Source organism: Rissa tridactyla, chromosome 5 (genome assembly GCF_028500815.1).
Source record: "Rissa tridactyla isolate bRisTri1 chromosome 5, bRisTri1.patW.cur.20221130, whole genome shotgun sequence".
In the NCBI taxonomy this organism is placed as follows: domain Eukaryota; kingdom Metazoa; phylum Chordata; class Aves; order Charadriiformes; family Laridae; genus Rissa; species Rissa tridactyla.
This window is the reverse complement of record NC_071470.1, coordinates 63,842,013-63,863,747: the sequence shown is the minus strand read 5'-3', so window position 1 is coordinate 63,863,747 and position 21,735 is coordinate 63,842,013. Positions and strand designations below refer to the sequence as shown.

Sequence of the window (21,735 nt, the reverse complement as noted above, 5' to 3'; positions counted from 1 at the left end):
AGCACAACTATTTATTGGCAATAATATTTCAGTATCTTATACTTGAAAAATGTATTGTAGATTTTTAGCACTGAATAACTTTATGTACAGCTTCTCTGGAATTTAGTCTTAGGAAATTTTATTAACTCGCCACAGAAAGATTGCTCTCTTCATTTAAATTGTCTAAAAGCAAGAACTCTCCTTTTTATTTGTTTTTGATTGGGTTTTTTGTTTGTTTTTGTTCTTTTTGGGGTTTTTTTTGTGCATTTATGCATTAAAAAGGTATAATGGTATCAATTGCTGATATTTTAACAGGTTTCTGAATACATATTGAGAATTCTTTGCACTAAATTTGCAAGAAGAAATTAAAATAACAGATACAGCGTAGTACTCTGTTCCTTGCAGTGGCTGGGTAGGAGTAGGATTTTTCACAATACAATAAATGAAGTAGAGGTTGGTGGAGGATTACTTGAAATCTTTGTTCTTTATTAGCAATGCTAGTGATGCGTCTTAATCTTAAACTGAGAACTCATGGTATGGTTACAAGGAATTAATGAAAATCAGGTAAGTGTGAGTGTACTTGTAGTAGCACTATTTAACACCTATGTATATACACGTACCTACAACTCCTCTTTCTTAATTCTGCGTATTATACCTTTTTTAAAAAAAAACAACAGCTGTGACCTTGGTCCAGAGCTACTCTTTATGTGGTAGAAATGTGGGGGTTTTTTAACACTCAGCCTCCCTGCAGGGCTGGTATTTTGTTACACCGTTCTAAATGACGCCTCTGATGCTTCGTTGTTAATAAAATAAAATTAAATATTCCAACTGTACCCGCCCTCCCTCTAGTCCCGCTGCTTAGGCACCAGGCTCCACCTTCCCCGCCTGTGGCCAATGGCGGCGCGCCCCTCGCTGCGGGCCCGCCCCCTCGCCTCAGCCTTAGCCAATGGGAAGGCGGCTGGCGGCCATGTCGGTTGCCACGGTAACGGGAGCGGCGGGGCCCGGGCGGGATCCGCTGCCCCGGCGCCATGGAGCTCAGCCTGGCCCGCGTCGACTACCTGCAGGTGGGAGCGGGCCTACGGGGGGACCGGGGGCCAGCGGAGCGAGAAGCCCAAAGGAGGGTCCCGGTGCTCTGGGCGGCGGGGGCCGGGGCTGAGAAGCGCCTCCCGGTGGGGCCGGGGCCGAGCAGGCCTACCCCCAGCGCCGCCTCAGGCGGGCCGGGACACCCCTCCCTGGGCACACTGGCGGGCTAGCGGGCCCGGTTAACCACGGTGTCTTCCGACAGGTGGGAGTGACGGCTCAGAAGACGATGAGGCTGCTTCCCGCCTCGGGGAAAAAGGCCACGCAGAAGGTAGCGGCTGTGGGCACCTCCGGCAGGGTCCCGGCCCTCCTCCCGTTGTCAACCGGCTCTTGAGGCTCTTTGAGTAGTGCCTCACAGGAAAAAAAGCTTTGGAAAAAAACTACTGGAACGTTTTGGGAAACTTGTGAAAAAATAGGGAGGGGGGAAAAAAAAAGTCTGTATTTGGAAAACTTCCAGGACCAGTAAGGAATTGTCAAAACTTCAGGCATTGCTGAAAACCGCAAGGAAGTTCTTGCATGTTTCTCTATTTCTGTTTTGCTAACACTTAAGAGGAAACATTTCCTTTTCAGTTTTCTTTAATGCAGCTTTAAACTAAGGAAACTTAATTAGGAAAATGCAATAGAAATAACACTTATTTTAATAATAAATTCTCGAAATGAAAATACAACTATTCCCAAATATGCATTTCTGGAGTGTTCCACCTGATTGTTGCTGGCATTTACAAGTAGAAGCAGAAAAAGGACTGTAAATGGTATCACTTAAATTACTGTTCTTAGGCTTTAGTATCCTATCTATAGCAGTTTATCTAGCTTTTCTACATACACTATGTAAATTAAGTACTGTAGAACTTAAAATATTTAAATAGAGGAAAATATGAGCAACATAGGAAAAGCATTACTTAAAAAAATATTTATGCGTGTAATAAAAGATAATGATGTGTTATACTTTTGAAGGTGGTGGTTGGAGATCAGGATGGGGTCATTACATGTTTTGGCATAAAAAAAGGGGAAGCTGTGGTAAGTGGAAATGTTCCATTTTAAAACTGTATTTTTTAAATATTCTTCCTAATGAACTTTGAAAGCCTGTTTTTATTGACATGGGAAATAAAATACCTGTGGAGAAGGTGTCAAGGTAGAGCTGTGGACTGATACATAGCTATGATGAGGGCATGCTGATGAGGGCATGCTGGGGGCAAGAACATGATCCTCCACGGTTGTAGAGTCAGACACTAGTGTGTATCATCAGAAAAAAAGTCAGTTTAACACCTTTTCCTCTGCAGTTCAGTTGGGCTTAAGCCTGTATGTGTACTCAGTTACTGTGACTGGACAAAAACCTGCAGTGATTCACTAAGTCAGTCACCTTAGGGGATTTTGACAAACTGATTGCTTTTTATGAGCCTAGACTTATGCCCAGCTTAATAAAAATTTATCATTTCATATTATGGTTTTTTTTTCCTTAAGGAATTTTGTAGCCAGCTTATAAGGACTCTATAGCAATCCAAAGAAATCTACATAGTCTTTTCAAATAAGAATGCAACATGTAAGAGAGAGCGAGGGAATGTGTGTGTGTATGTTGTTTAAAAAAAAAAAAACACAAACAAACAAAAAACTTAGAGCTACCAGCAGTGCTGAAATTTTCCTATGGATGAATAACAATGAAATAGTAAAGTCTTAATTTATCATATTTAACATATATATTTTTTGACTTTTAAAACGCTTGATTGTTTTGTGTTTCTGAAATGTATAGATTATATTTGTCTGCATATAATCTATAGTATCCTTAGTCTTGCCAGAAATTGTAAAGCAAATTTATTATCCTTATGTTAAAATATTAGCATAAATACGATATTGTGATGATGAAAATTGCTTTTCTGTTTACAGCCAGTGTTCAAGACACTGCCAGGCCAAAAAATTTCAAGACTGGAGTTGGGAGGAGCTCTTAATACACCACAAGAGAAAATTTTTGTGGCTACAGGATCAGAAGTTAGAGGTTTCACAAAAAGAGGGAAGCAGTTTCTTTCATTTGAAACTAACCTCACTGAAAGCATTAAAGCTATGTATGTATGATATTTTGCATTTTTTCATAGCCGTAGCAGATTGTTAGTTTGTAATTTTATGAAATAATTTTTTTACTGTGTTGTGTGCTTGTGTGTAACACAGAGTGCCAGTCCAGCATTAGCTTGTGCCATGACACGTAGGAAGGAACTTAGAAAATCACAGTGAAGTTTAGAAAGTGTAGGGGGTCTTGGGAGGGGTCTGGAGGCATTTGCATCCGTGCAAATGCAGGTGAGCAGAGCCAGGGTTATTGCCATAGTGTATCGTGACCATATACCCTTCCAGTAGCAGAACAGGAACAAATTTTTTATTTTTCTTTTTGGATCGTGGTGTAAGATGCTGCCATGTATTAGCTGGCTTAAGAAGAATTAATATCATGAAATGATGTTAATGAATTGTCTATAAAGATATTCTTAGGATTTACTGCAGACAAATAGGAAACTTGAGAGCTGTAGAAATCATGCAATTTTAGTACTTATAAGAAACATTTTTTAATAGCTGGACCAGCTTACGGGGCCCACTAATGTCTTGAATCTGCCAGCGGCAGTGCATGTGTCTAGTTGGGCTAAAAGACTATCACTGCAACTGTACTGGGAAAACGCTACAGGCAGTGTTTTCTTTTTCTCAGGCATATTTCAGGAGCAGATCTCTTTCTTTGTGCGAGCTATATCTATAACCATTATTGTGACTGCAAAGACCAGCACTACTACCTATCGGGAGACAAAATCAATGATGTTCTCTGCCTTCCTGTAGATAAAGTGAATTGCATTACACCGGTACTTGCATGTCAGGATAGAGTCCTCAGAGTTTTACAGGTTAAAATGCTTGTTTGTTTATGTTTTATGTGTTGATGCCATGGGATTGGACTAATTCTTAAGGGAATCAGCATATCAGTGTGGCTGAAATACCAAAAGGATAAGCATACTGTATCTTACTGGGCAGTGTTACTGTCTATAATGCTGGTACATTATTTTTTTTTTTTAGAAGAAAAATCATCATTGTAAACTTGCTAAATGAGGATTAATAAACCCACTATAAATAGGCTTTGGAATTCATAGGTGGAAGTAGATAACAAATTGGTCCATTCTAACAAAAAATGCTCACATAAGGGAATTTAAATGTGTGAGTCTTTATCAGTTTGGAAATTCATGCTCTCACAAAGTGCTGTTGCAACAAGTCTCAGTAATGTTAAATGGTTTAACAAATTTATTTGCCATTAATTTGCATATAACGTATTTCAAGAGTCCTGTGTTTTATTTATGTAAACTTCACTCTGTTTTGGCTTAGAAATGGTTCTCCAGTAGGTATTGAGAGCTTGCATAAGCGAAGCATGTCCATTACTGTAATAATAATTTTGTCCTTATGCTTATGCTTGTGGGGTTTTGTTTTATGGTTGGTGTTTTGTAGTGGTTTTTTTTTTTTTTTTAGTTTCGTTGGTATAGTTTTGTTTGGTGGGGTTTTTTTGCTGTTTTTTTGGGGGGGTTGGTTTGTTGTTTTTTTTTTTTTTTTTTTTTTTTTTTTTTTTTTTTTTTTTTAAAAAAACCTCCTGATAGTTCTCTTTGTCTTTAGGGATCTGATTTACTGTATGAAGTCGAACTTCCTGGACCACCTACTGTTCTTGCTCTAAACAATGGAAATGGGGGTAACAAGATTTTGAACATACACTTAACTAAATAACGTTATTATACTATACTTTTAAGATTTTATTGTTTGTATTTGTTAATTACATTTTGCCTTGATTTTTAAGCTGATGTTAAAAATGCAGCAGAAAACTGACTATGTGAAGTCATTTCTTACACACAAATAAATATATGCACACACATATGACTGTTTTAGACAATTGTAAATTATATTGCATTTAATTCAAAGCCTCTTAGGAGAGCAGTGAGGTATAAGCTGGTCTCATTGTGTAAATAAGAACTGGACTTTTGGGGGCCTTTTCAAAGTTCTGGGTTTGGGTTTCTCTTGCACGTGGATTTACATAATTAGAAACATTAGTTGCATCCGTCCATGGATGGATGAGAATATTGAGTAGAGCGCACATAAACTAAAACTGTGGAAGGATCAAGCTTAAAATAGTTTGATCATCCTTCTTGCTAATCTGTTCTAACCTAATAGAAATTGCCTTAGTGTGTTAATCTGGTGCTTAATTTAGTTTCAGTTAGACTGTGTGACAACGACACTCAGAGCTCTTCTGGAAGAGTCTGCTTAAGTCTCGGCAGAACATTCACTATTGGATGCGTGTTCTGAATGAATCTGTTTCCCTTCTGTAAAGGCAATTTAATAGCCTATCTTTGTGAAATTTCAGGTGTTGGATTATGAATGGTTTGTAGGCAGAACTCCAGCACAGGGGGGGCGGTCATACACAGAAGACTGTTAGCCATGAAGGAATTATCAGAACAGGTGCAGTTTTCCTGTATTTGTTTTTGTTTTTAAAGCCTGACAGTTCTGTCACACAACACTGAGGTTAGTATTTTCTTTTTCCCTTGGGCTGCAGAATGTCATTACACAATACTTTCAATTTTTTTAGATTGGAGCACTTGATTTTCTTGATTCTAAATTGAGTTTATGTGCTTAGGTGATTCTGGAGAAGAAATTGTGTATGGAACTTCTGATGGTAAATTGGGTCTTATCCAGATTACTGGTTCCAAGCCTATACCTAAATGGGAAATTGGAAATGAAAAAAAGAGAGGAGGTATGTGTCTCAGTCTCTCACTCTTTAGCTTTCCAGTATATCTGAGGCTTTATTATGAGTATAATAATCAGGAAATCTTATTCGTAGATACTTTGGAGGCATTATGTCAGTATGCGATATTAATACGAGTAAGCTCTCTTTCACTCTCCTGATTTTCTTATAAATAATTCTTATCAGTTTGTCTTGCTTTGAGTGTTCTGTTCATATTATTTCCAGCACTTTAGTACTGGAAATACTTTTTTAAAAAGTATTTAAATAAAAAAAAGGCATTAAAAAGTTGTCTTTGAAGTGGCATTTATAAAACGGTATTGATTCATATATGATTACTTAAGACTTTTATCCCTTCGGTGACTGTTTCTAAGTGCAAATATACCTGCCAGATTTTTCAGATGTTCTGTGGTCTTAAAGTTTCTTCACAGGAAAGGTTAGTATCTTCCCTGCAAGACTCTTTTTTTCTTCCTTTTTTTTAAAAAAAGCCATTACACGGGGTTTTGTTTGAAGACGGAATAAGGCTTTTATTAAAGCTCCACAATGAGATTTAACTGATCAGAGCATAGTGTGACACTTTGCCTGTTTTAGCTATTATTCTATATATTATTCTATGTTCTAATAGATGCTGCAATTAGCCCATACTCCTTTGTAAAGGGAGAAGACCAGGAATAGGAAAAAAAATATATATATAAAAATTTAATTATCTCATAAAAGCTATTGCTAAATTATTTTCTTAAAATGCTTCCAAGTATGTCCTTACTCTTCATATGAAATACGAAGGAGTCATAAAAGTTAAATTCCATCTCGGTTTTCAGATTAATTCTTGTACAAACTCTCTCACTGCCTTTTCCTTCTTCCAGACCTTAACTTTCTTTCCTGTCCAAACATGATTAGTTGTCATAGGCTGGTTCCACCTGTGCTAATAGTGGGTTTGTCCACTGAGGTGTCAAGTGGCAGTACCTAGTTCAGGTCTGGCACAAGTCAGAACCCTCCTTCTGTCACCTTAGCCAGAATTCATAGTAGTCCATTTTCCAATAGCTTTAAGTCAACTATAGGAAACAAAGACTGCGTGCTTCTTCACTGGCAAAGTTACAGTAGTGTAGATAGACAAATAGTTCATCTGGGGGAATGTTTGATGAAGGAGCGTTAAACCCCTCAAAAGTAAACAATTTGAACATCAGAGAGGGTCTCTGTGCAGTGCTTTCCACCAAGGGAACTGTTGTGGTTTTGATTCGGAGTTGGTTGCTGTAAAACCCACTGTACAAGCTTGAACTTCAGGCACAGATGAGAGACTTCAGCCCCCTAGTGGACTCATGCGGAAGCAGCGTTGATAAAACCTTAAAAGCCCATCAAGAATCTCTTTCTATGTAATTTAATGTCGCCTGTGTATCGTGTCATAAATGAATAATGATGGTGTAAACGGTTTTGTTTTCTTTTTCATTAGGTATCTTATGTATTGATAGTTTTGACATTGTGGGAGATGGAGTTAAAGAATTACTCGTTGGACGAGATGATGGAATGCTAGAAATCTATAACTTTGAGAGCGCAGATGATCCCGGCCTTCGATATGATCATGTAAGCCCACATTCATCATACTCCTCTTTGCTGAAAAAAAATTAATTAAAAAAAAAAAGGAATCTGTGTTTCAAAACTTAAAGTATATACAAGGTCATTACTACTAAAATGTGGGGTTTGTTTCTAATTTGAGCTCTGTAATGTTGACAATATGAACTTCAAAGCAATATCTTAGTATTTAAGAAACAGAAAGTGAAATAGTCCTGATTTGAGCAAAAATGAAAATACTGTAGAGGGTGTGTTAAAGCTCTGGCTCTATTGACTGCTGAAGTCTCTCCTGGGTGAAATGTAATATAGCACTTCTCTCTCAGTGAAAAAAACAACCCCATGCCGTGTGTAGTCTGTGTTTTACATGTAAAATAATAAATGTAAGCTGTCAGGACTTTACTGAGCATAATTACCTTGGTTATGAATTGTTTAAAATAGTAGATTTGAGCCATAGTGACTTATTTCAGGCTTCAGTCAGATTGCTAATTCCTGCTGGAAAAATATTGTCCATCAGTGTTTTGCTTTAAACTGCTTTTTAATGTCTTTATTATGCAGAGTAGAATTGGAATGCATTTGTTAAAACACCTCAATTTAGCTGTGATAGTCATCAGCTGGCTTACTGTTTTGTAGGTCTAGATATTGTGCATGTTATGTAGGTATTTTGTGATGCAGATGGAAGGAGGAGCACAACCTTTAAAACCCCCACAAAAACCCCCAAACTTCTAAAATGAGTGCAGTGACATTTTCCTCTGCTTGAATGTATTTATTTGAAGGCTTTATCAGAGAGCATCGCATCAATCCAGGGTGGCTGTGTAGGAAAAGATGGATACGATGAAATTTTAGCATCCACATATTCAGGTAAGCATCATGTGATCTACTCAATAAATGTCGTCTGTGGTGATGTGATAAAAATGAAGCAGGCTGTGTTGTTAGTGCAGCTCACATTTCTTAAAATTTTTGTGGTGATTGGAACCAAGATAATGTTTTGTTGAAAAGATCTCTCCTAATTTAATATTTACACCTCAAAAATGTTTCTTACGCTTAAGCTACATTTTTATATTTTAAGATATTTATAATGTGTTCTGCTGTGTAACACAGTGGCTAGTTTTTCTCTGGTGTAGACTGCTGCCTAACTGTGATGAAATAATTAATATGTTATGCCCAAAATAATTATTCATGGGGTTTTTTTGTATTAAAAATATTGATAGACATGCATATATTTTTTTCCTGTCATTTTACATAATTTCCTTCCTTTTCAGCTTCGTAGGGCTTTAAATGGGGTTGATTTTGCTTTTAGTAGAAAATGAAGCTTCCCTGTGTGAGACGTCTCAGCAGTCCCTCTGTAGGATTGGAGCTATTGGCCTGACTGTCACAGAGGCTGTCATAAACCTGCTGCATGTGTTAACTGCTAAGAGCTAAAATATTACTAATTCTCTATGTTCAGCTATTTTCAGTGCTAAAAAATTAGCCTACCAAAACCTCTCGTATTCAAAATCATGTATTTTGGCAAGATACAATTCTTAATGAGTTATTCAGAAGTAATGGTGTTCAAGTACCTCTTTTAAATAGTCTTTGCATGATTAAATGTCTCTTATATCTTACCTCGTATGAGTTGTTTTGGCCACAGTATTGTTGCAGCCTGTCATACCAAAGTCCTTTGTGGCTTCTTTTAGTGCATGTGGGAATGTTATAAAGATCTGTGAATCATAGGAGAAAGAAAAAAACGAAAGCCCATGTTCACCTGTGGCTTTTCAAAGGTAAACTGTGGTAGGATGTGCAGTAGACTGAGTTTGGCAGATTTTGGCAGATCAGGAAAAGTCATTCTTAGAACAGTAAAAGTTACATTTGAAGCTTGGCAGCACAGGACTTCTGTGGATTTTTTTTTTAAAGTTCATGCTCCATTATTGGGCTTTCTTGGTACTTGAAGTAGATAGCTAAGGAATGTGAAAGATTGTGGACATGTCGGCTTTTATGGTGCATTTTATAATAATGCTATCTTGCTGTTTGCATGCATTAGATGAGGTAACTAGAGCTATAAACACCCATTCAAGTCTTCATATCATACCTAAGGTGTCAGGATATAATCAACTAGTATTTGCTTTTATAAGTAAATGTAGTTATGTAAACAAAAAGGTGATTTTTATTTTTTTTCCCTTTGACTGGCAGCATTCAATCTCAAAGCACACTGTGCAACATACAGCCTGCTATAAACACACTGCACAGGTTTGGTTTGGTTTGGTTTTTTTCCAACTATAGTGCTGCCAATTATTCAAGGTTTTGCCAGAGAAACAGAGGTGGGAAAAAATGTAAGGGCTCCGTTAAAACCTGCTGCAGAGGGATTTATTGCATGAAGTACTTCATGAAAAAGAATAAGTAATGTTTTCCAATCTGTAAGATAAGAATGACACCCATAAAAAAATCATGCTCAGGGTCTAGATTAATCCTCCAAAGAAAGGATTAAATTATAGTCTCTATTCTCTCTACCCAGCATCTGGAACATACAAAAGCTGAGTGTAGACTTTTCTTTATAGCTTATGAGGAATATAAACTTCATATATTGGTTTAGGCTGGCTGACAGGACTGACTACAGAACCTGTCCATAGAGAAGGTGGATCAGGTGAAGAACTAAAATTAAGTCAAGAAATGCAGAGCAAGATTTCATCCTTAAGGTAATTGCACTAGAAAGAAATTTAAATGAAATAATTGAAACGTTAAAAGCTGAAATGTCATCTTTCCTTCCTATCTCACTGGATTTTCTGTATTGTTAATGTATCTAGAAGTAGATTTAACCCTTTTTAAAGTAGAAATGAGTAGCAGACTCATTTCACAGCCTCTTTCTATCTTGCCTTCACATGATGATGTCTTAATGCCATTTTCCTCAGTATCAGCAAGATAAGATTCCCTTCTTCCATGCTGCTTATAGCTTCTAAATGATGGGATAAAAATGGTCACTAGCATATAATTCAAAATGTGTTGTACTCTTGAAGGAAAAAAGTTGTCCTTTCCTGTGACTCATAGAAATCACTTTTGGCAAGGTACAGTAGAATCTCCATTTTCATGTGAAATAGTTTATGTTTTATCTTTAGTTTGTATGTGGAGAGGGGAGTCACCAGTCACTTCTGGTTGGAAAATTGTGGACAGAGGATAAACATTGTTGCCTTGCAAGCTTAATCTACTTTATTTCTAGGGTAGCTTTTATAGTTGTTTTTTTAAGACATTATATGTGGTTTCCTTTTTCTAGGAATGAATTGGAACACTTACAGATGAAAGTACTTCAGGAACGTGAAAAATACCAGCAGTCTTCTCAATCCAGTACTGCTGTCTCATCAGTACCTGTGTTTAGTGTGAATGATAAGTTTACATTAAATAAGGATGATGCTAGCTACAGCCTCATCTTGGAGGTGCAGACAGCTATAGATAATGTCCTGGTGCAGGTGAGTGTCGCTTTGTTCTTGTTGGCCTTCTTGATGTGTAAATAAAACATTCAGGGACTTTCTAGTTTAAAAAGTTGAGTTATAGTATCTTAAGTATATGGGGTTTTAAATGTCTGAATTGTTATAAGAGGGAATTGAAGTGTATAGCCTTGCAACGTTGAAATAAGTTGTAAATGCTTGTTAGGGAACAAATACAACCTAAATCTTTATTGAACAGAGCAACATTACACTAACTACCAAAATAGATCAAAATGCCTGCTGTATTAGCAGGTTTCTATGTAACTTTTGTGCTTGTTTTTGCATGTCCCTCCTTATTTAAACAGCAATTAACTTGCCAAATCTTAAATGAAGTGCAGATTCTCACTTGCCAGTTAAGTACCCTTTGTAGTGGAAAATTAATTTTAGGATGGTGTGGGCCACCTGTGCACTTTGAATGTGGACCAGCATCTGATTTGTGTGCAATTGGTGATAGATACTCTTGCCATGTAGAACAGCCTTAATTAGTTATTCCTCCTACTGCATCAGCTGAAATTAATGTTTTATTTGGTAGTCAGAGAGAGTAGTGGTACTGAATTACCTTCTTTTGGGATGTGCATGGGGACAAAAATTTGACAAGGAGGAATTTGTGAGGTGAATTTGCTGTAACAAATGTGAGAGAACTACTGTAGGATTTTATTTTTCACTTCCTAATATAAATCTTATTTTTATTAAGGATGTTGTTAGAGCAATGCTAACGTACAGCTAATTTGCAGCATTATAGTATCTGCTGTTCCCAAAGCTAAGTGAGGAGTAATGAAATTGTTTAATCAAGCCTTGAACTTAATGTAGAGTTTAGAACTTACGGCTTTTTCTTTAAAGAAACATAAAGCAGCATCCTCTATTTCTCTGTTGTGAGAAGACAATAAAACTGTTTTTAAAATATTTTTTTAGGAAATATGTTGCATAGTTATCAATGTTTCTGACACTTCGGTGAAGTTATGAAGCAGTACCAAATCAAGTAATTAACAATTCTCATACGCTTTAATCTCATTTTTAAACAGTGTTAGACTTAATTCCAGTGAAAATACATGTAGATAAGCGGTCTGTTTCAGAAGCATTACTGTAAGTAAGAGGATCATTAATTATGTAATATGATCCTTGGTTTCTTGAATGAATATTGTAATCCCCCTATTAAAATAGGGAAACACTTCAATCATGAATATACGTCATGAATTTGAAGGAGGTATACTTTCATGTCTGAAAGATGTGCATATACTTTCATCTCTGAAAGATAGTTACACATCTTGTATGGAAGTTGTTGTAAGCCAGCCACACAAGAGTTCAGGACTCCATAAGAGAAACATCATGTTACTTTGAGATTAAGTTGTAAACTGTGTATCTGTTAGGCTTTTACCTCTTGGATGAAGCAATCATTGCCTCTCCTTTATTAAAATAATCGATGACAGTTAGAGGATAAATGCATTAGAAGCTACTCAGGAACTTAAGCTCTTTATTTTTCCTCCCTTGTGTGTTCTGCAGAGTGATGTCCCGATAGACTTGCTGGATGTGGATAAAAATTCTGCTGTTGTTAGTTTTAGCAGCTGTGATTCTGAGGTAAGTGAAACAAAAGAGATTATATTTATAGAGATCACATGATGAAAGCTCTTAATATTGTATATTAAAAATCAAGTTTGGATGTATATGTTCGTAATTTTGAGTATGTCGAGTTAAGCTACTGATTTGTTAATTTTGGAGAGCTCAGCTTTGTTAGAGATACTGCAGAACTAGGAGTTAGAGGCAAGTTCTGACATAAGGCAAAGCTAAACATGTGCAAAAGGATCCAGAAGCCAACAGCTCTCGTGCTTTTTTTCCTGCCTGATCAGGAAAGTGAAGGACACATTCGGTATTGCTCTCTTCTCTGGATTTGCCAGTATTGCATGTATTTACTTCCAAGTAATTTAGGTGAAGAACATTCTTTTTCTTACTTATTGTCTCTTAAAAATCACTTTAGAACATGAAAATTCTGCTGTGGGGAGGCATATTTTTTAGTGCTTTTTTTTATATAATAATTATACACTTAAATAATTAAAGAATTACTAAAGATGATTAGGGCCAGAAGGAAAATCCAAAAACTACCTTAGCATTATGAAAATCTTCTGTGAAGTCTTTTTCCTTGTAAGAGTCCTCTAAGTATTTTAGTTTTAAGAACTGAAGTTGCACATCATTCATCTACCCTGGAGCTTTCGGAAATAAACTTAAGTTTCTTGTCATTCATGATGATTAATGTAGGTTTTTTTGTTGCTGTGTTTTCTTACTGATCTTGTTTCCATTTTTGGATGTTGGACTAATGTTGCAGATGAGTGGGGCAGGCTGATAGATGCATTTTTCAGATGGAAAAAAAAGATATCTATATGATTTTTATGGTGGTATTAAAGAGTGTAAGACGCTTCAGTTGATTTCTTCTTATACGGAGAAATTTTTTAAATTCTACCATCATTAAAATTAATTGGAATACTCAAGGGAACAAAAGATTACCTTTTTGTATTTAACTTCTGTAAAATAGCTGTACATAAATAGCAAAAGCTTTACAGTACATGTCTACAGTTAAAACAGATGAGTAGAACTTTTGTGAGTCCACAGTCCTGTTTTGTCTTACTTTTCTGTGGTTTTCTTTTTCCTGTTTACAGCCAAATAGCAACTTCCTTCTTGCAACTTACCGATGCCAAGCAAATACTACAAGACTTGAACTTAAGGTAAAATGCTCTAGTATATTCTTCATAATTAATTAATGTTTATATAGGTGTCTGCTTAGGAATGGAGAGATCTCTACCTTGACTGACGGCTCAGCCTGAGCAAATGATCAGTCCAGTTTCTACAGCAGGTTGTTTCCTGAGAACCTTCTAATCCAGGGCTTGTATTCCTTTATATTTGTCTGTAGGGTTTCTAAAAGCTTCTAAGAATGTATTACTGTATTACTTCAGAGGAGAGCCTGGGGTCCCTCTTTAGTGTCCCTAAAATGAAAGCAGTGGGGAAACCACAGATTGTGGAAATACGTGAATCTGGAGACAGCGTGTGGGATGTAAAGTGGAGAGAGATGTGGGAAAGAAAGCTCTGGCACTGTTTGTACACGGAAATGTTGAAGGAAGTTACACTGGGAAGCGACCAGGGAATACAGACTGGATTTGTATTTTTGAGAGGAAGCAAATCTGGTCATCCCATGCTTATTATACTAAAGGCATATGGATGTTTTGGGGTTTATTTTTAGTGATACATCAAATTCACATGTTTTGTGGCTGCAACCAGGGGAAATAATGCAGGACATCATGACTAGGAAAATCCTCAAGATGCACACAGGCTCTAGGTTTTCTCTTTATGTAGTCACCTAACACTGCAGGATCCTGATGTGGTATGTGTTTATTTATGTAAAATTCTCAGTCGATAGATTATCATTAGAAATCTAAGCTGGTTTAAAGTGCATCAAATGTGGGGAAGTTGAGGGTGGTTATCTGCTTTTTGGTGAGGTTGCAATAATAGACGTAGTGTGCTGAACTAAGACTCTTATTTCCAAGGTTCCCTTCTTAAGAAATGCTGTTAGTTTGCTTATTGATTCTGAGCAGGTCACTTTATCTCCTGATGTCTCAGTTCTCTTAGTTCAATTTAGGGATAAGACCCTGGCCACCTTTACTATTGAAAATACTAGCTAAAGAGCAAATGACAGAAGAAAAATTAGTCAAATGCATTCATGATACACAAAAAGAGGATGGTGGTTTTTTCGCTCTCTCTAAAAGCATTTATAAACTACATCATAGTGCAGTGTGTCATCAAAAACACTGTACTGTCACTCTTGCATTTGGATCCTGATGTGATGGATTCGATCTGCGCAAGTTCTACTGCCACCTTCCTGCAATACATTCAGGATCTCCAGTGGTTTCTGCCTGCCATGTGGAGTCCATTCTCTTTCTGTATTTCGTTTGTGCACGTGTAGACGATACAACTTCTAAATCTTGGAAATTTAATTTCCAAAGACAACTCTTTACTAACTTATTTTTATTAAAAACATTGGAGTGGATGTCTTCTTGCAAAACACTTTTTGAGTTCTGAGACCCTATAAAATAGGGGACATAATCAAGGTTGTAAAGCAAACCTATACTCGAACTGCAGTCTGCTCTTTTGTTTGTATAAAGTTGTTTCAGTAGCTCCTCTGCCTACTTTCACAGCTGTGTTGGTGCTATAGGTGGGACACTCCTCTTTCTTGTCAGTTCTGCGTGAGTGGCAGACTTAGTGCAGTCTGTGTAGCTGGTCTCAGCAGAGAAGTGATTGATGCATTGCTGTGTCCTCAGAGGTGTGGAGAGCACACACTGTATCTTGAATGTGTTTGTACATCCTGCTTCTTAGGCGTTCTGAGACTCGAACTTCAATCTGGCCTCTTACTTCTCCAAAAATAGCTCAGGATGAACTTTGGTGGCTATGAAGAAGTGAATGCGTATTTTGAAATTCTGTTTACTCTTCTAAATTCCTTGATCTATTCTTAAAACATAAATGGGGCCACTGAAGAACTAGAAGCAAGTTATAGACTTTTAATTTTAACTGATCAGAATGTAAGTTAGCAGGTTGTATTTTTTTTAATATTTCATTCATCTAACATAGCAGCACTTCATGGGACACTACTTCATCTAGTTTTAAAACATTTGTGATCTGCCCTATTTATAGTGGCACTTCTCAATTAAATACAGTACTTTAAATATTCTTGAGTACTACAGTCTTTCTTTAACACATTTCAAATACCCATCAGTTTTCCAAATCATGGTAAATTAATCTTTCCCCTTTTGTTCTTTTTGTGGGTTCTGCTTTTATTTCTGCAGGTTCGATCGATTGAAGGACAGTATGGGACACTTCAAGCATATGTAACTCCAAGAATTCAACCAAAAACCTGCCAAGTTCATCAATATCAAATTAAACCCCTTTCGCTTCATCAGAGAACTCATTCTATTGACCATGACAGGTATTTGCAAAGAAAAATCAATGCTTTTTTCTCTTGAAAAACTGACGCAATCTGGCTGAAACAATGTTTACTCTATAAACTTAAGCATGTCGTTTCTAACCACTAACCTGCAATTTTGAGCCTTTAGTTCCATTTTATGGGTTTTCTGGCAGAAAATGTGGATTTAATGGGCTCCTGCTTTGCTTGCCATTCTTTATCCTTGTTTTCAGATTATTTTTCATAATAACCTGGGTTATAGTGCAGCCCCATGTGTTAGTAGAGTTGAGGGTGTGGTAGAAAGGAAACTCCCCTCTGTCAGTAACCGCAGCCTTCTCAGTTTCAGCCTCATTGTCCCCTCCACCCTTTTAATGTAATTCTTTCCCATAGCTAATTTGGCTTCAAAATGGAGCCAAGACTTCTTTTGTCCCTTATCCCTCTGTTAGGAACCTACTATTTTATGCAATTTCTACTTGATTTTTCCCCGCCCTCAATTAACATCTTGCATTGCTGGCTTCAAAACAAAACTGAAAGACTGAAGGAATGATACCAAATGCTTTTACTTAATGTGCAAATGAGCTGCCATTATGCTCTGTCTGTGGTTTACAGCATGGGAGACTGTTGAGGCTCTTGGTCATATTTGCTGTGTTGTCAGTTATTTACCTTTGTCATAAGTTTCAGGTTTAACAACTTGTAACGGGATATGTCAAAAACTTCCAACTAGTTTCTTATCCAGTTCTGACATGCCTGCTGTGAGATAAAGCTTGAATGTACACATAGCTTTTTGTCTTGAAATACAGAAAAGTAGCTTTAATCTGTAATACATAACTACTTAGCCAGATAGCTCACTTTTTACAGGGTGTTGATTAAAAGGAAATCACCACGTGGAACTAAACGTTTTTTCATATGGATAACCAGTGGACTGACAGTGCCCCTCCTTCGTAACTGTTAACTCTTTTATTTTTTTTCTTTCTTTTTTTTTTTTTTTTTTTAAATTTCATAATGTCGTAGACCCATGAATACACTGACGCTCAAAGGCCAGTTCAGTTTTGCTGAAGTTCACTCCTGGGTTGTGTTTTGCTTACCTGAAGTGCCTGAAAAGACTCCCGCTGGAGAGAGTATCACCTTTTATTTTCAGAACACCTTCCTGGGTACACAGCTTGAAAGTACTTACAGGTAAAATACAGTTACTAAAGTGCAATGTGACTATGCTGGGGCTTTTGTCTTTTTCATTCTTGACCAGTCTCCAAGTGTGGTTTCACGCACACACTACTGTTCAGCTCTCCACCCCCAGCCCCATCAAAACTCCCATTAAAGAGAACAGGAATCTTTCTTAAAAAGGATTTTCAGACATTACCAGGGTGAGCACTATCCAGTAATGATGCAATCTGTGACTTGAATAGGGGTTTTCTCAAAGTTGGTCCAAAAACCAAAATTGCCAGGGAGGAAAGCCTTGATATATTTTTAGGATGGTGGCTTGCTTTTAAAATTCAAAGAACCTAGTTACTAATGTACTGAAATTATTTTGTAATGCCTATTGTTTTCTAACTTCCTTTTTTTTTTCTATTGAGGGCCAGAAATAACTTAAAAGGCATTTAATACTCATGCAAAAAAAGATGTGAATAAGCATTAATTAATGATTATTAATAATTAATCATTATAATGATTAATTAATGAAAACCTTCTTTTTCTGCAACTTATATTAAGCAAATATTATTTCTGTGTTTAATACTCTGTTCTCAAATTAATTAGTTATATCTTCCTTCAACAAATTATGTACGTCTACCTGAATATAGAACTGTAAAGTGGGGAAAAAATTAATTGCTGTAATTACAAAGATTCCAACCTGCTTGCAGCCTACGATGTGTGTTGTCTATTTGTAATGCAGAAAGTTGTTGGGCTGGTGTATTTTGGGGAGAAAAGGGGAGAGAGTTTTTTCTCGCTTCTGGTGTTGAAGCTTGCTCTTTGGCGTCAAGTATTGCAATGATAAAACTTAGGAGGAATGAATCCAGTCAGAGATCTTACTTGTATAACCTTAGTGCCATACAATAAAGAGAAGTGCTTTGTGTGTACCTAAGATTTGTGTATACTACTTTGATGTACTGGAACAAACTGTTCCCTGACAAGATTACACTGGGAATAGGGAAGGAGGGAACAGTTTAAGTGTGTATACAGCCACATGATACATGGAGAATCGTTAGGACCTTTATAGAAGTTGCTTTCTTTGATTTGGCCATTAATTTACAGGCTTTCTAAATGTACAAAATTAGACAAATCTAATGCATGTGTGTGTGTTGAAGTTTGTTCAAGTTTTTCTTCCTTCATAGAAAAGGTGAGGGGTGTTTTAAGTCTGACAACATTTCTACAATATCCATCCTAAAAGATGTGCTTTCCAAAGAGGCTACTAAAAGGAAGATTAATCTCAACATATCATATGGTAAAACTTTCTTCTCTATTTTTTTTGTCCTTGACTTAATTTTATATTCTTATAAATGGAATATGTAATAATAATTTGCTTGTTGGGTTTTATTTTTACTCCCTACTAGACATAAATGAAGAATCTGTGAGACACACGTTAAAGCTTATCCACCCTAAATTAGAGTACCAGCAGCTGTTGGCCAAGAAGGTTCACTTAATAGATGCTTTGAGAGTGAGTATCTGAACTCCCGTGGAAGGATTTTTAGGGGGATTATGTTGTCAGAGACCAGCCTGTACAGCTCAAGTCAGATGTGTGTCACACTGGTGTCTGTTCCATTCCTGTTCCCAGGACATGTATTTTAATAATCTAAATTCCCATTTTGTACTATATAACTAGTGAATAACATGTAGGATTACTGACTGATGGTGAGGATGTTTAAAGCAGACAGTAGAAGGCAGCCGGCTTTATCATCTAACCTCCTCTTTTTGCCCACTGTAATTTCCCAGTTCCTTCTATGTCCCTTTCCACTAGCCTTTAAAAGTTTTTTAGATCTGGGGGTGATCATCCAGGCCAGATGTGACTTCCTTGCTTCATCCCAGTGTGTCATAATTTCTGAATCATCTGCTTTTTAATCTTCTACTTAATGCCCTCCTCAATGGTTAGTCTTTGGGAGGTACCAGTTAGGCAGCTTATCTCAGTTCTTGGACTTTTTCCAACAACCAGGATTTTACTGTCAAAAACCTGCCATTGTCTCTTTTGGTTTGTTTTTTTTTTGAGGGGGGGAAGAGGTGAAAATGGACAACCGATTCTCTCTTGTCCTTTGGGGGAATCAAATACTAGTCACAGAACTCTGCAGTTAGTAGAAAAACTGAGTACCAATGAGCACAGTGTGTATCTTTATTATCACTAAAAGTATTTGACTTGGTCTTGATTTGGCAAACCAGGGAGGCAAAGAATAATAGAGAATTTATTGTTAATGCATGTTATTTTTGCGCAATAATAATGACATTGCTTGTTTTACGCTTTTTTTTTTTTAGACAGCAAATCTTCTTTGACAAACCTCTTTTAACATATTTTATTTTTTTGTCACTCATTTTTTGGATAATAACTTATTCATAGGCAGTAAAATAATCTGGTGACTGATGAAAGCTGTTATTCCAGCAGACTCACAATGCATAGCATAATTACCTTTTATCTTGAAAAGAACAGTCTTTCTGTGGGGGATAAAATGATCTATACTATCAACCATCTTAAATTGGTTTATTGGTAGTCTGGGGCATTTTAGAAGAGGTCTTTAAAACTTTTTGCTGTCACAACTTGATACTTTCAAAGTTTGCTTTTACCTTCAGACTTTAGCATGTGCTATGCTTTTTAGGAATTATTTTATTCTAAAAATGAGGACATGGTGAAGGCTTTGAGCCTTTGTTAGGCTTGATTCCATAGGGGCTGGGCTGTGGCGTGATCCTCTTCTGGCAGTGCTCAGAGCTGGAATACACAGGATTTTGAGAATCTCGTCTCTGAAGTGACAAGTAATATCTGGCATTTCGTTAGAAGGCTAGAAAATGAAGCACTTTGAAAATACCTCTTGCTACTTTAGCAGGGGATTGTCTTGTCTCTGAAGTATTTCCTCCTGACAGACCCAAGCTTAATTTCTTCTTACTTTCATGCCTTTGCGATACTTAACTGCTGTTAATTCTTATGATTTAAAATGTCTTTGAGGAATTACAAGTTCATGAAGGAAATGTGGACTTCCTGCTACCAAAATACCGCAGCATTTTGGAAGAGGCAGATCAGCTGCTTGAGGAATACAAGAGACAACCTGCACATCTCGAGAGACTTTATGGTTTGTTGGTCAATTCAGCTTTTTATTGAAATGCAGCTTAATGTCCAGAAAGCATGCTGGACGTGACTGAAATAGATATGAAGTCGGTATTAGCAGAATTTAAATAATTTGATAAGTGGGTACGCTTGGGTAGCTTCAGGACAACAATAGGTATGTAAATACATATGTCTGTCTGGCTGTACAGCCAAGGCTGCCTATTTACACAGTGGTTTTGATCACAAAAATCTGAAGTTAAAGGTGAGGCAGTAAAACCGAGCACATCCTGAAAATGGTTTGTATGCTGCTACAAACTTTAAGTAACTCTCCAGAGTTTATCAAGAATTGTTCACCTGAGAACTTCTAAAATTGATTTGGCATCACAAGCCATCACTGAGAATGAAGATACCAGGATTATTTGCAAGTGACTTCTATACCTTTTGTTTAATAGACAGCTTTTTATATTCGGATGATCCTTGTCTTTATGGACACGATTAAGGATCGTATTTAAATTCAGGATGGTGTTTAAGAACGTATAAAAGTTAAATAAATGATTAAATTCTCAGCAGTTAAGTTTTGCAAAACATCAGAAAAACAGAAAAATGCGCATGGGGTGGGAAGGGGGACTCGTAGAAGATCTAATTTAGTGAAGGAAATTCTGTAGCCTCCTGTGGTGTTTCCCACACGGCTCCAGCTCAGGGAATCTCTGTTGGGCACCAGGTTTACTAAGGCGATGGATCTGCAGTGTAAGCAGAGCCCTCCTTGCCCGTCCTGTGGTGATTTTCTCTCTTTAGTGGTAATTACTCCAGATGTGGGTAATTGTAAGGCAGAAACACACACTTTGGAATGAAGCTGGAATCCGGTGCTTCTAACAGCATTTGGTGTTTGTTTAAAAGGAGATAATTGTTTAAAATGTGAAGTTTAAAAAGAGTCTTGTCTCAATCTCGAATCACCTGGAATAGTTGGTATATAGGAATGAGTTAAAAGTAGAGATGCTTCATAATGAAAACAAGGCAAACAATAATTCCTGGGGCTTTACCTTTGCAGGTATGATCACGGATCTCTTCATAGATAAATTTAAATTCAAAGGCACCAATGTGAAAACTAAAGTCCCTCTTCTTCTGGAGATTCTGGATGGCTGTGATCAAGATGGACTAATTGCTTTTTTTGAGGCTGCAGCCTGAGAAGGGAAAAGCAGAGTAATTTTTTTTTTTTTTAAGAAAAACACTTTCATTCTTTTGTTGTACTGTCGTCTCTTAGGTTTTACTCATATTTATTATCATACTGAATACATTAATCAGCTTTATTTCAGATAAACTGTTGTGTTTGTTAAATGTGCGCAGTGTTTCTATGTCAACAGTGTTCTTCATCGATAAGAAAACAATTGGATGTAAATACCAAACACCCTTTTTGCAAAAATGTTTTCAGTGCTGTTAAAGACCACACGTGGTGGTCTGTTCTCCCCTTGTAAGAATGTACGAAGAAACTGGTACAGAGAAACCAGATTTAGAAGAAATTTGTGTGCTAAAGGGTTGTGGATTTTAGGCTAAGGACAGCTGCTTTTAAAGCTACGCGTTCATTCTTGGTTGGGGAGTAGATTCCATTAAACCTGCTCAGTGCTCCTCGTGTGTCAGCGTGCTTCATTTCCCAATTCCACCTGAAATTCGGAAATTCGGGAATTCTTCCCTCGGCCGACTCCCTCCCGCTCGCCCGCCAGGCCCCGCCCCCTCCCCGCCAGACCCC

General features: G+C 37.1%; 1 protein-coding gene across 1 annotated transcript; it reads left to right on the top strand.

The window, feature by feature from the left end:
• Positions 1-943: 943 nt before the first annotated feature.
• On the top strand, positions 944-21,613 carry BBS7 (Bardet-Biedl syndrome 7). The gene is made up of 19 exons (XM_054202848.1): positions 944-1,043; positions 1,265-1,330; positions 2,014-2,076; positions 2,941-3,116; positions 3,743-3,929; positions 4,684-4,756; positions 5,693-5,809; positions 7,245-7,375; positions 8,137-8,221; positions 9,930-10,032; positions 10,605-10,797; positions 12,316-12,390; positions 13,464-13,529; positions 15,639-15,778; positions 16,766-16,930; positions 18,082-18,191; positions 18,301-18,404; positions 19,893-20,016; positions 21,040-21,613. The coding sequence occupies exons 1-19, from the start codon at positions 1,008-1,010 to the stop codon at positions 21,174-21,176; spliced, it is 2,151 nt and encodes a 716-aa protein (XP_054058823.1). The 5' UTR covers positions 944-1,007; the 3' UTR covers positions 21,177-21,613.
• Positions 21,614-21,735: the final 122 nt, after the last annotated feature.

What these genes read in the sequence shown, in the direction of transcription:
- BBS7 (XM_054202848.1), top strand. Translation starts at nt 1,008, where the DNA reads ATGGAGCTCAGCCTGGCCCGCGTCGACTACCTGCAG. An exon ending in ACTGAAAGCATTAAAGCTAT is followed by an intron (nt 3,117 to 3,742) that starts GTATGTATGATA and finishes TCTTTTTCTCAG; the next exon opens with GCATATTTCAGGAGCAGATC. An exon ending in TTTAGCATCCACATATTCAG is followed by an intron (nt 8,222 to 9,929) that starts GTAAGCATCATG and finishes ATATTGGTTTAG; the next exon opens with GCTGGCTGACAGGACTGACT.